At 53.8% G+C, this 12,281-nt stretch overlaps 2 protein-coding genes across 10 annotated transcripts in view; one reads left to right on the top strand and one right to left on the bottom strand.

Moving 5' to 3' along the window:
• Positions 1-8,202, top strand: part of FBXW4 (F-box and WD repeat domain containing 4) — an 84,903-nt gene extending 76,701 nt beyond the window's left edge. For 5 of the 7 annotated variants that reach the window (XM_055352772.2, XM_019035194.4, XM_055352774.2 and 2 more), the window contains 2 exons: positions 7,097-7,238; positions 7,456-8,202. In XM_055352772.2, coding sequence (XP_055208747.2) covers positions 7,097-7,238; positions 7,456-7,817 — 504 coding nt within the window. In that variant the 3' untranslated portion in view covers positions 7,818-8,202. Of the gene's footprint in view, positions 1-6,388; positions 6,530-7,096; positions 7,239-7,455 lie in introns of all 7 variants that reach the window. The other 2 variants (XM_055352773.2, XM_004049988.5) reach the window with 1 other exon arrangement.
• A 1,011-nt stretch (positions 8,203-9,213) lies between these two features.
• Positions 9,214-12,281, bottom strand: part of DPCD (deleted in primary ciliary dyskinesia homolog (mouse)) — a 39,214-nt gene continuing 36,146 nt past the window's right edge. For all 3 annotated transcript variants that reach the window (XM_063710435.1, XM_004049987.3, XM_019035187.2), the window contains 2 exons: positions 9,930-10,032; positions 9,214-9,500 (listed from right to left, as the gene is read on the bottom strand). In XM_063710435.1, the coding sequence (XP_063566505.1) occupies positions 9,396-9,500; positions 9,930-10,032 (208 nt within the window). In that variant the 3' untranslated portion in view covers positions 9,214-9,395. The remainder of the gene's footprint in view (positions 9,501-9,929; positions 10,033-12,281) is intronic.

Below are 12,281 nucleotides of genomic sequence, written 5' to 3'. Positions count from 1 at the left end.
TAGCACTGGTGCCCTGAGCACAGGGCACAGCTGGGCCCCTGATAGCCTGTGGGCAGGTGGGCTTCAGGATGGAGAGCCCTTTAATCCCAGACCCGAAGGTGTCATAGTAGGTCCAGACACAGTCACAGCCCTAAGCCCCGCTGGGATTGTGGGGTGGGGAAAGGTGTGGGGAGGTGGTTGGTGACCTGGCTGCTCCTAGGGTATTGAGTCCTTGGCCAGGTCCTGGGCTGCCCTGTGTGTGTGGCAAGCCCTGCACACATCCCATTGATTCCCCTTCCCCTTTGGGCCAGGGTCATCCCTGGTCCCCTGTTACGCCTCCACTTCCACCTCAAAGCTCCCAAGTTCCCCTTTTCTCAACAAAGGCAGGGGCAGAATAGGCTTCTCACCCATCCTAACAGATGCCCTAGATTTTTCTCCTCTGAGCCTGTGCTCAAGCCAACCCCATGCCCAGAATACCCCCTCTGTGCCTAATGAAACCCTGCTTGCTCTTCAATATAAACAGCACCTCCACCACGAAGCTCTCCTTGATCCTGACCCCTGTGGCTGGAGTTGGTGGCCCTTTCCACTGAACACAGTGTTGGAACACTGATAAGGGCCACCTGGTCAGCCATGGCTGTGGCCTGGTAGAACTCTCCCTCTGAGCTGGGAACTGACCTTGGTATCCTGAACTGAGCACAGGATATGAGTGAGTATCAGGGCATCTAATGACATTTGGAATAAATGGTAAGGGACATTTGGCTGGAGCCCCTTCTGTCTGGAGAAGGAAGCCGTGTCCTGCACACAGGCTGGGCCACTCTGAGAGCACTGTTAGTGCCCATCCTGCCCAGGTGTGGCTTTGTCTGCCCTGGCCCTCTGCCCCCACCTTGTGCAGGGGCCTGGCCCACAGTCAGGGTGATTACGGGAACTGCCCCTCTTTAAAGTACCTCCCTTCTCCTTTGAAAGCATTACTGATAGCTTTTTTTCATTCTCTTTTTTCTTTACCTCTTTAAGGAACCCTGTAATTTCTTTCTCTTTCTCCCCCCTTAACTTTTTCTTTCTTGTCTCCTCTGTCCCCCTGAACTCTTTGAAATTGGCTCTCTGCCTGCTGACACCAAACTGATACTTTGTGTTTCACTTCTCCTTATCCCTTTATGGCAACAGATGTTGAAATTTTGTATCCTTTTATCTACCCGGCTGCCCCTTCCTGTAATTATGGCCCCCTTGTTAGCAGTACAAAGTGGGCTGCCTGGCCTTTGAGCCATTGTGTCTGAACACATGTGCGCGGGCGGGTGCTGGGGGTGTGTGCACACAGACACATGCGTGTGAGAGGCTGTATGCTTGAGAAGGCCCTTCCTTCTCACCTGATGAGGCTAAGGCAAGTGAAGCTTCCATAGCTCCTCCATTGTTAATGTTTAGAACCTATCTGTCCCCTTGATTCTCTCACTACCTCCACCAGAGGGCAAGCCTCTGGGCATCTGTGAGGTGGAAAAGCCTGCAAAGAGCTGGAAAGGGCTGGAGGTGGCCCTGGGTAACTCTTGGGGCAAGTCCTGAGGATGTTGAGGGGCCAGTGATGGAGTGGCTGCATTGTCTGTGAAGGTGGGGAGTGCCACCACTCTGGAGCATAGAGATCTAAGATTTACTAGGTGCGTGACCCCTGCGCCTTCATTTTCTCATCTGTAAAATGGGGTTAAGAAACTTACCTCCAAAGCCTGTTGTGAGGATTAAATGGGCTGATACGAGTAAAACACTCAGCACGTTGCCTGGTACACAGTATGGACTCAGGATATGTGAGCTGTTGCTGCGGTGGCTACTCTGCCACCAGGTAACTTAAGCAGCCGTCTCATCTGGCTCCAGCAGACACAAAGAGAACAACAGGCCCTTCAGCTTACTTCCCTCTGTTCCCGTCATCCTGAAAGCTGCTACCAGACGGGATTTCCAGGAGCTCTGCCTTTATCATGGATTCAGGCTCTGCCTTTCCTTGCTATACGACATTGTCACTTTTTGTCTGTGACTCTTGGTTTCCTTATCTACAATCGGGGCCTGGACTAGGACAATCACTGTTTGTTCAAAAGCCTCATGGCTGTCTGCCACTCACGGAGTTTGTGCCAGGTGAGGGATGTGCACCCTAAGGCCCACTGTGGCCTGGAGGCCAGACCCTGCCAGCACACTCCCAAGCCTCCAACCAAACCAGATTGCCAGCTGCCGCCAAAACAGCCTGGTTGCCCTAGTGCTGCACCTTTGTTGTTGCTGCTCCTGCCACCTGGGCCATCTCCCTATCTTGTCATTGCCTATGACAGCCCTGTCTGTCAGTGAAGAATCAGTCAACACCCCCAGCCAGAAATGCTTGCTTTTCTTAGCTGCCCCCTTGTAGAACTTTCCGTTGTTCTCTGTGGTACCTACCAACTCACATTTTGATCTGTTAGTTGGATATATGTTGCAGACTTCTTTCTCTCCCTGGATTGAATACTCCTTGAAGGCAGGGACAAAGTCTTCTTGATCAAGTCACAGCTTACATCTCCCTGTAGTTTCCATGAAGCACAATGCTTTGTATACAGAAGATGCTCGACTGAAGGAAGGAGATAGAAGGGAGGAAAAACCTCCCATTCTCTTTGCTGCCATGTTGGGCCCAGCTTATACCTTCAAGCCATCTGTCCCCTAGGCAGCAGAGATGGAAGGTGGTCAACTCTTTGTCACCCTTCCCTCCTCTCTCTCCAAAAGCCATTGTTGCATTTCAAGGTAGCACATGGCAGACAGGTGCACAGGTAAGCACAGACTCAAACAGATGCAGGAATGAGCATCCATAGGGTCTCCAGAGAACAGCATCAGGAATTCAGTATGTTAAAAATGACTGAAAAATGGTGTGGGAGCCACGGACATGCTGAGCTGTGGGTTGGGAGGTGGAGGAGGTGGTGACTCAGGAGTGCTCTAGTACAGGTGGCTGTTGGGGAGGCTGGGAGAAGTGCAGCAGGGCACCAGGCTTCCTAGCTCTGCAGGCTTGGTGGGCAGGGGTAGGGTGCCAGGGACTGCCCCCTGTGCCCAGTCCAGCTTAGCACTCAGGGCCTGTCCCTGGCGGGCTATCCAGGTTTTTAGGGCCAGCCCCTACCATCAGTTAGCTGCCCCCACAAAGATGGTGATGGGTGTCAGCATTTCACGTAAATGTCCCTCCTCTCTGACTGGCAGGAAGTTCTCTCCCTCCAGCTGCAGTAGAGTCACCTGGGCAGCAGGATGGTTTGGGCCAGGGGGCCCTGACCTCTCAGGGGTGTGGCCGCACTCTGCTTGCTTCTTCTTGTCCAGGTAGTGGGGTTCCCAGGAGCAGCCTGCACACGGTCAGAGCCAAGGAAACAGGTCTCCCCCAGGCTGCCCCTCCTCAGCCTGCGTCTCATTCATCAGGCTCACACAGATGGCCCCATCTGTCTTTATGTTTCCCTGGGTGGAGAGAGAATTGCTGGACTCGACTCGGGGGAGGCTAGGGTGTGGAGGCCCCCAGCCCTTAGTGGCTCCTGGAGGCCTGGGCTTTGTCCACGGGAGTTGGAAGGGAATGGACTTTTTGTCTGGCCCTCTATAGTGACAGGCTGGCCCTTGCTCCCATCTTGGCCTGGGGCTCTGAGCAGCAGCCCTGTTCCCACACAAGCTGTGCAACAGCCAAGGCTCTGCACCCCCCTCTCGCCCCCCACAGTGAGAGGCCGAGAAGCATTCTTAACATTCTTTCCAGAGAAAAGGGGTGAAATGTCTGAATTTGGGGGGTCACCACGTTATACAAATTGCAATCTAATCGTTTTTACAAGAACACACTTGCAGTAAGAAAAGGAGCCCAGGAGGAGGGGATGAGGAGACAGACAGCTTGTTTTGTCCCCTTTCCCCCCAAAGTTTGGGGCTATTGTCGGGCCAATCTCTCCCTCTACCAGAGCAGTTGAGCTAGAGTTTTCTAGTTAAATAGGTCTTGGGGTGGGGGCCGAGAAGGGCCCACGGTGCCATTTCTGTTTGTTTTCCCAAATCAAAGCCCCAGCAGGGCTCCTGTGGCACTGCTGGGTTGCTATTAGAAGAGATGGGCCTTTTCCCAGAGCCTGGTGTGTCAGTTTATGCTCTGAACTTAACCTCACGGGCACCACACAACAGAGCCTTGAGGGTCCTGGGCCCAGGGGCAAAAGAAATTGTATCTTTTTATTGGCCCATTTAAAGTGTGTGTGGCCATTTTAGAGAACCAGAGAACAGCAGAGCAGAAAGAAACTTCTCAGCCCCTGCCAGGCTGTGCGGGCAGGCCAGGGGCTCTCAGGACTTGTGCTGGCCCCCAGGGCCTGGTGCTCATTGGGCCCTTGGCTCTCCCGAGGGTAGGGACCCCTTGGGCTGTCCTGTATTTCTGACTGCAGATACTTATGGCCATGACATTTTCCAGTGGTGGCATGAATGCTGGGGTAGGGGCCCAGGTTGGCAGCCCAGTCTGGGTGGGCCTTTTATACTGCTGTCCCTGTGCAGCCCCATGAGTGCCCAGCTCTCCTTCCCTCTGAACCCAGGGACCAGGGTGGGCAGGTAGAGCCATGCTGGGCTTCAGTCCTCCCAACCCCCACTGCCTTTCATCTTCTGTTTCAAACAAACATGAAATTACTTCTATAGATTAAAGGGGAGAGCTCCTCAATCATTCCTTAAGGCCTCACTAATGGAGGGGGCAGGGCCCCCAAATCTGGAAGAGGGAGGAGAACTGTGGAGCCAAACAGCCCCTACCCAGCATGCACCCAGTATACCTGTGAAAGAGAGAGAATGACTCCCCTACAGGGTTCTGGCCTGCCCAGGGTGGCTGAATCTTGGCTGGTGGCCCATCTGGGAAGGCAGGGCTTCTCTGGGAGCCAAGGTTAGCAGTCTCTATGGGATGCTGATCTGGGGAGAAGGCCTTCTGCCTGATCCCTCTCAGGAGCCCCCCAACAGACAGAGGCTTGCCATCTTCTCCCCACAGGCCCAGCTCTGGGCTACTGAGAGGAAGACCAGAACTTCCCTGAGGAGGCTGGTAGCAGGGGTGCTGTCTTGGGGATTAATTCCCCACTGGCAGCAGCAGTGCTCCTGGCCAGGGCCCACTGCCCAGGGCTCAAAGGGGGAAAGGTGGAAGGGGCAGAAAGGAACCCCCAGTCTCCTCCTTTGATTCCTTCGGCCTTCGGGAAGATGGCAGCTCTGTCGGGGAGAAGGGAGGTTGTGGGTCAGGGTCTCAATGAGGTGGAAGGACAAGAGCTGACATCTGCATTCAGACATGTGGCTGGCTGCCTTGTCTGCCTCAAGCCCTTTGCTGACATGCTACTTGGGCCAAAAGGGCTGGTGAGCCATGAAGTCCCCTCACTCCATGCCAGGGCCTCTTACCTGGACATCCCTGTGAAGTGTCCATGGCCTTGTTTCTCCTGTCATGGCATGGGGAGAGCCCAGCGTCTCACGGGTAAAGGAAGCTAAGGCATCAGGCCTGGAGGGTGCCCCTTTTCCTTCATTTCCCCCAGTCATTCTGTGGAAACTCCATACTTCTACCCATCCCCTGGCCGCAGGGATTAGCGGGTGCACTTGATGTTGAGGGGTAGTTGCTAGGGACAGGAGGCCCCCCTACATAGTTGCTAGGGGTCTGGCATCAGGGCAAAGGGGCTGCCCACTGCCGCGGTCACGGAGGGAATTACACAGTCACAAAGAAATTGTTCTTCTCAGTAATCTGCTCTCGGCCACCGGGTGGGGTGAGCAGGCTGGAGCCCCACAGGCTGGGGGCTGTGATCACAGAGGCGTGCTAGCCCCGGGCTGGGGGCCAACTAGGCCAGGAACACCAGGGACAGCTTGCTAAGCTGCTTTCTCAGCGATTTTTCTCCCCAGACACAAAGGTGTTTACTTGTTTTAACATCTCCTGGGACTCCCCTTCTCCCTTTGTGTGGTCTTTATCCCCAATGAGGTTTGAGCCCCAGATTACAGGCAGGAATTAAGGCATTGGACTCAGGCAGCTCAGAACTGCATGACCTGCAGGATCAAGAAGTATAAAGTAACCAAGTGTGTGTGTGTGTGTGTGTGTGTGTGTGTGTGTGTGTGTGTGTGTGTGTGTGTGCATGTGCATGTGCATGTGAATGTGAGGGGGGCCGACCCCTTCAGCAAGCCCCCCATTCATTGTCCTGAGGAGGAGTGGCTGGGTGGGTGGCAGCCGGCACGCAGGTGTGATGGAGGGGCTGCTGAGGGCTGGGATGCTGGGGGAGGGGTGGGGCCTGGGACTGGTTGCAGAGGCCTCATGGCAGGGGTGAGGTGGGTAGGAATTGGGCATCTCCTCCCTGAGCCCCCTTCCTTGAGTCTCATTCTAGCTGAGGAAAGAGAACATTTCCCCAAGGTCTGATGCCCTCTGAGGGTGGAACGAATGTGTATGACCCACGTGGAGCAGCCTCTCACTCCGTCCTTCCCTTCCCAGTGGGCAGCTGATGACACACTTGGGCAGTGACTTTCCCCCAGGGGCTGGGGTGCTGGATGTCATGTATGAGTCCCCTTTCACACTGCTGTCCTGTGGCTATGACACCTATGTTCGCTACTGGGACCTCCGCACCAGTGTCCGGTGAGTGTGCCGGGCAGGGAGCACAGGTGGTGGGGGCCCTGCACCAATCCTGGTCCTTCCTCCAGTCCTGGCTTGGCCCATGGGAGAGGGCACAGAGACTCCATGTCAGGGCTGGGAAGGAAGAGGCCTGCAAGGTCACTAGACTTCCTACATTTGGGCAGCCCTGGTCCCAGTGGCTTGGCTATAGCCAACAGGCCTTGGCAAAGGCAGGCGTTTCCCAGAGCCTCTGGAGCCGTCAGGGTACTGTCACTCAATATTCTCTCCCAGCCTTTCTTGAGGCCTGTGTTACTTCAACCTTTCTTGAGTCCAGTGACAAGTAGCTGGCCATGTGAAAACAGAAGTGCAGGCATAATCTGCTGTGTCGTCTGGGCCATGGCGAGAGCCCTCTACAGAAGATGCTTTCTCCCATGAAGTTCGGTTTTTGATGAATCTGCTGATTTAGGCTTCTTTCTCTTCCATCCCGGAATGGCTCCTTAACGCTCCCCTCAGCCACTCTAGGCCCAAGAAAGCTGGGGTAGAGGTGGAGGGTACCCTAAACCTCCCTCTGCTTCTCCTCTTCCTGGACAGGAAATGTGTCATGGAGTGGGAGGAGCCCCACGACAGCACCCTGTACTGCCTGCAGACAGATGGCAACCACCTGCTGGCCACAGGTTCCTCCTACTACGGTGTTGTACGGCTGTGGGACCGGCGTCAAAGGGCCTGCCTGCACGTAAGTGTCCTGCCCACCTCTTCTCCAGCATGCCAGGACTCATGATTATGGGCTGCATTTGGGAGAGGGTGAGGTAGCCAAGGATGTGCCTAGAAAGGGTTGGAAGAAGCCTACAATGGCACATGTCCCTCTTCCCCTGGGCCTGGGGATCCTGGGTTAGGGCACACCCATGTCCCACTTGGAAAGCTCTTACCACTTTCTGTGCCCTCCCTTCCAGGCCTTCCCGCTGACGTCGACTCCCCTCAGCAGCCCTGTGTACTGCCTGCGTCTCACCACCAAGCATCTCTATGCTGCACTGTCTTACAACCTCCACGTCCTGGATTTTCAAAACCCATGACCGTCAGGGCCACCCCTGCCTCTGGGCCAGGGAAACCAGCTACTCAGGGACTTCTCTTGCCTGGAGGGTGCAGTGATAGCTCCTCCTCACTGCCCCACTGTGCTCCTGGGCCTGTGACCCCAGTGCTCAGGCACCTTGCACTAGAGGCTTCTGACTCCTGGGGCTTTGGAGCTTACCAGAGATGCAGTCCCTCCCAGGAACCTGTTGGAGAGGCAGGACCTGCTGCTTTAGAGTGCGGCTGAACCCGGGCCTTGCGTCCCTGTTTGGCCAGAGCAAGGATCTGGCCTAGAGAGGCCCATCCTATACCCCTTATTAGAGCCATGACAGCCTACAGAGTGAGGTGAGGTGCTCCCACCTTCCCAGATGGTTCCTTTCTGCCCCTTCCTGGAAGGAAAGGTGAGGCTGCCAATAGCCTGCTGGCACCAGCCAGACCTCACCCTTGACCAACCTCTCGGGGCTGGGGGTTCATTCCTGGGGCACTGTGGCCTGGTTTTGCTTTGAAACCAAGAAAGAGCAAAGGGAACCCAGCAGTTCTGAGTGAGTTCTGAGCCAGCCCTACCTCAGGCTGGCTGTTGAGACATGCTACAATTTTCATTTTTGTAAAAATAAAGCTTGATTGTTCACAGATCTGGTTCCTCACTGGCTGAGTAGTCCTAGGAGGCTCCAGGAGAAGGGAACAGCAGACCCAAGCTCAGGGCTGTATGTGCTGCTGAAACGACAAGACCAGCCTCATGGCTCTGTGTCCCAAAGAACAAAGGTTTCTTTTTTTCAGGAAGAGTTCCCATTGACGACCTATCCCTTAGCCTTTGGGGTGTGGAGGGTCACCTGTGGGTTTGGAGAGGGGACTGTGGAAAGGGTACAGGCTGCTGGAAGCTCAGTTGTTACCTGTGGTGACCCCCTACCCCAACACACACCCTTGGCAAAATTATGACCCTTATTCTGGCTTTTTACCCACAATGCCTTAACATCCTGTATTCTATTTCCAAGGTTTCTGTTTTGTTTTTTGTTTTTGTTTTTTTGTTTTGTTTTGTTTTGAGACGGAATCTTGCTCTGTTGCCCAAGCTAGAGTGCAGTGGCATGATCTTGGCTCACTACAACCTCCGCCTCCCAGGTTGAAGCGATTCTCCTGCCTCAGCCTCCCGAGTAGCTGGAATTACAGGCATGTGCCACCATGCCCCGCTAATTTTTGTGTTTTTAGTAGAGACAGGGTTTCACCACGTTGGCCAGGCTGGTCTCGAACTATTGACCTCAGGTGAGCCGCCCGTCTCGTCCTCCCAAAGTGCTGGGATTAAGACGTGAGCCACTGCGCCTGGCCGGTTTCTGCATTTTTAAAACTTTTCCCTTGCCCACACATCTTCAGGAGTTTCCTCTGAGCCACTTCTGCAAGCTACGGTAGCACAGGGTCCCTCCAGCCTGGTCTTCCTCTGAGTTTGTGTAAACAGGTTGCGGGGAAAGGCCAGCCCTGCCCTGCTAGGGCCATGTGCTCCCACCCTATTCTCCCTTATTGTGGAAAGCTTTATGTTGTAGGTCTCCGGGATAGAGAAAGGAATGTCATCACACCCTCCCGAGGGAGGCCAGTGGGGTCTGGGGCCAGGCAGCATACAGAGGGGAACAAGAGGGCAGTCCCTGTGCAGTAAGTAACTCAGAATGACTTTACTCAGGAAATATGACCATGACTCACTGGCTAGGAGTGCCCCATGCCCAGTTCTTAGAGACCCTTGATAGTTCCTAGAAGACAGGAGGCTGCCGTGGTCAAGAAGGGCCAAGCCTTGAAGTCTCACGGCACCCCCTGTGGTGGAGGTATAAGGCTCAGGGGCCAACTACTGGGTCTTGCAGTCCCCATCGTTGCCGTGGGCTGTCTTTACCTTCTTTAGTTCCTTCTGTAGCTCAGACTCGGCCACCACAACCTCCTTTGGCTTCTGGTACTGTGGATACAGCCAGGAATAAGAAAATAATTCAGTCACTGTCCCATCTCCTTCCGTACACACTTGGGGCCCCTTCTCCTTCTGATCCCCTTATTTGCATGAGAAAATTGAGGCCTGTAGGATTGAATGATTTGCTCAAGGTCATGTGCCTGAGTAGGAGCAGACCTTGGACCAGAAGAACCCAAGTTCAGCAATTTCCACCGCTTCCCTTTCAACCTCTACCCTCTTCTAGCTGTGAATTATATGGTCAGGCTCCTCCCTGAGCCCCCTCCCTGCTCTCCCCCATGCTGAATTAGAGATGCCTATTCTCCCACAAGCATACCCTAGGGCTTGGGGCTAGAACTGAGGACTCTTATGGGATGGGAAGTGGGCAGGGAAAGAGGAAGACTCTCCCTGATGCAGTGTCCAAGAAGTCTGGGTGAATCTTACAGAGATGATCAGGGTGCAGTTGGCGTGGGCAAAGCTCAGCAAGGCGTCATCCAGAGGTAGCTGGTGTCTATCTAGATCAGGAATGGAGAACTTCTTGTAGTACCTGTGGGGACACCGAGAGGCCATTGGGGCACTCGGCAAGGTGACCCAACAGCCAGGCGTCAGGCCCTCTGCTGCCTAGCTTCTACCTAGTTCTCCCACACCTTCCACACACACAGAGAGGGAGAAGGGAAACCAGTTAGAACACCAGTATTTCAGAGCTCAGTGGCCCTGGAAAGCATAGAATGCAAGCCTTATGTCCAGTCCAGTGGCAGAAGAGCAGAACCTAGTTATAATTCTGTGATTAGACCAGGGGTTGTAGTGACTCACATCTCAGAGCTGGGTCTCCCAAAGACAGGCAGAAGAAGCCTGGAACACACAAATAGCTCAAGCAGCTTAGGACTCCTCTACCCCCAAAGCCTCATGGAGACACCAGAAAAATGGGACGTGTTCCAACAAAGGACAGAGTAAGGACATTCAGATCTGTCTCCCAAACCTGGGGCCCTATTGTTACCATTTACATGGGAGGTCCACTGAAGGCCTCAACTACCTCTTCCTCTTTTGGGGCCTTTCAAGGCCTTGTTAGCCTGGCTCTACTTGTAGGCCAGAGGGAAAAGTGTATCTACTAGGAGAAATCTCGTTGAGAGGACGAACCATGTTACTCATCACGGAAACTGGACCTCTGGACTACTTGGCTGGCCCCAAGTCCCTACTCCTCCATTTTTACATATCACACATGGTCCTTATCATCTGCAGGTGCCGGTTCAGCGATTAATGATGCCTTTTAATTAAAAAAAAAAAAAATAGAACAGCTAGCAACACCCAGTCTATAATGTGTATAACTAGATTTTGCAGGAAATTTGACCCCCCTTACCAAAAAGGGAACTCAGGCTCAGAGAGATGAAATATCTTGCCTTGTTTCACGGCCAGTTGTCGGTAGGGATGGGAGTCAAGATTAGAGTAAGATTCCTTGTCCTTGGTCTGATCCTTACTACACCAAAGCACAATGAATGGCCTCCTCATCTCTAACAATACACTAATTTGGCATTTTCCTTGGTGGAAATGTGGCTTAGGCTCTGACCAGGGGCTGCTAGACCTGTCACTTGGGCAAGGCATCACTTTCTGCTGCAGAGGTTGTATGGGCTGTGAAGGGAAACACCTCAGGCAGGTACAAACAAACTCAAGTGAGAGGCCTGGGGAGGATGGGGCTTTTAGTACTTCAGAGGGGCCTGGTCCTTGTGGTGACAGCTACCCTGAGTCCACTTCAAAAGCCCCTATGCCCTGGGGACTCAGAGAGTTGACATCAATGCAGCACTTCTGCCCCCGTCCTCCCTGCTGCCCAAATCCCTCCGTTCAACAGAGGCTCTCGGGGCCCCTCTCCTCCCAGGTTCCCCACTCCCCACCAAGGTACTGGGACCCATGGCAGGAAAAGAATGTTTACTTAAAGGCTGACAGTTCAAAAGGAGTGGGGGCTGGGGGATCCTAATGGCATTGCAAGTTGCTTTATTTTCCAAAGCTCTGCCCCAGGGAAAGGCGATCCATCTGCCTGCAAACTGGGGATGGAATGCCTGCCTCATCCTCTTCCTAGCCAGCTCAGGCTGAGGGCTCTTCCTGGGGCCTTTGGTCTGGCCAGCAAAGGTGGCAGACACTGATAATAGGGGAGAGTCAAAGGTTAAACAGCAGAGATTAGATGAACACAAAGACTTGTTAGGAAGTGTTAACATCTTCCCTGCAAATATACACAAAAAGCAGAACCAGGAGGGAAGCAGCCCAGCAGAACCATTCCCCCAGGCTGGGGCAGTGGGACCGGAAAATGAATCCCAGGGCTTGGCCACAACAGCAAGGAGAGGATCAGAGGGAACTTTAGGTGCATAGCTTGCACCTGCTTTCCTTGAACTACTCCTACCACCAGGCAAGAGGAATGGAGGCAGAGCAGGTGGAGGCTCAGCTTGGTTTTGAGTCTCTTGTAATAGATTTAGTTTATTGGTCGAGGTTAAACAACTTCTTAGAAGCTCCTGATAGGCTCAAGGGAGTAGGGAGCATCTGCCTTTTCTCCTCCTGGGGAAGCCCACCCCCTTCTCACACCCATTCCCCCAGACATAGGGTTTTTCCATGATAGGTACTGTACTTGACTTTCTCACCAGCACCTGGACAAGAGAGAGACCCACTGTGCTTCTGGAAGGGTCATAACGTTCAGCCTCAGGCAGCTGTAGGTAGGCAGCAAACATTTATTGGGCATCAACTGTGTCCCAGGCCTTGAGCTGTGAGCTGGGGATTTAAGGATGAAGAAGAGGGCGGGCCTGGTGACTCATG

The sequence above is a fragment of the Gorilla gorilla genome, chromosome 8 (assembly GCF_029281585.2).
Source record: "Gorilla gorilla gorilla isolate KB3781 chromosome 8, NHGRI_mGorGor1-v2.1_pri, whole genome shotgun sequence".
Lineage (NCBI taxonomy): Eukaryota > Metazoa > Chordata > Mammalia > Primates > Hominidae > Gorilla > Gorilla gorilla.
Note: the sequence above shows the minus strand (reverse complement) of the source record. Positions and strands in the feature narration are given on the sequence as shown.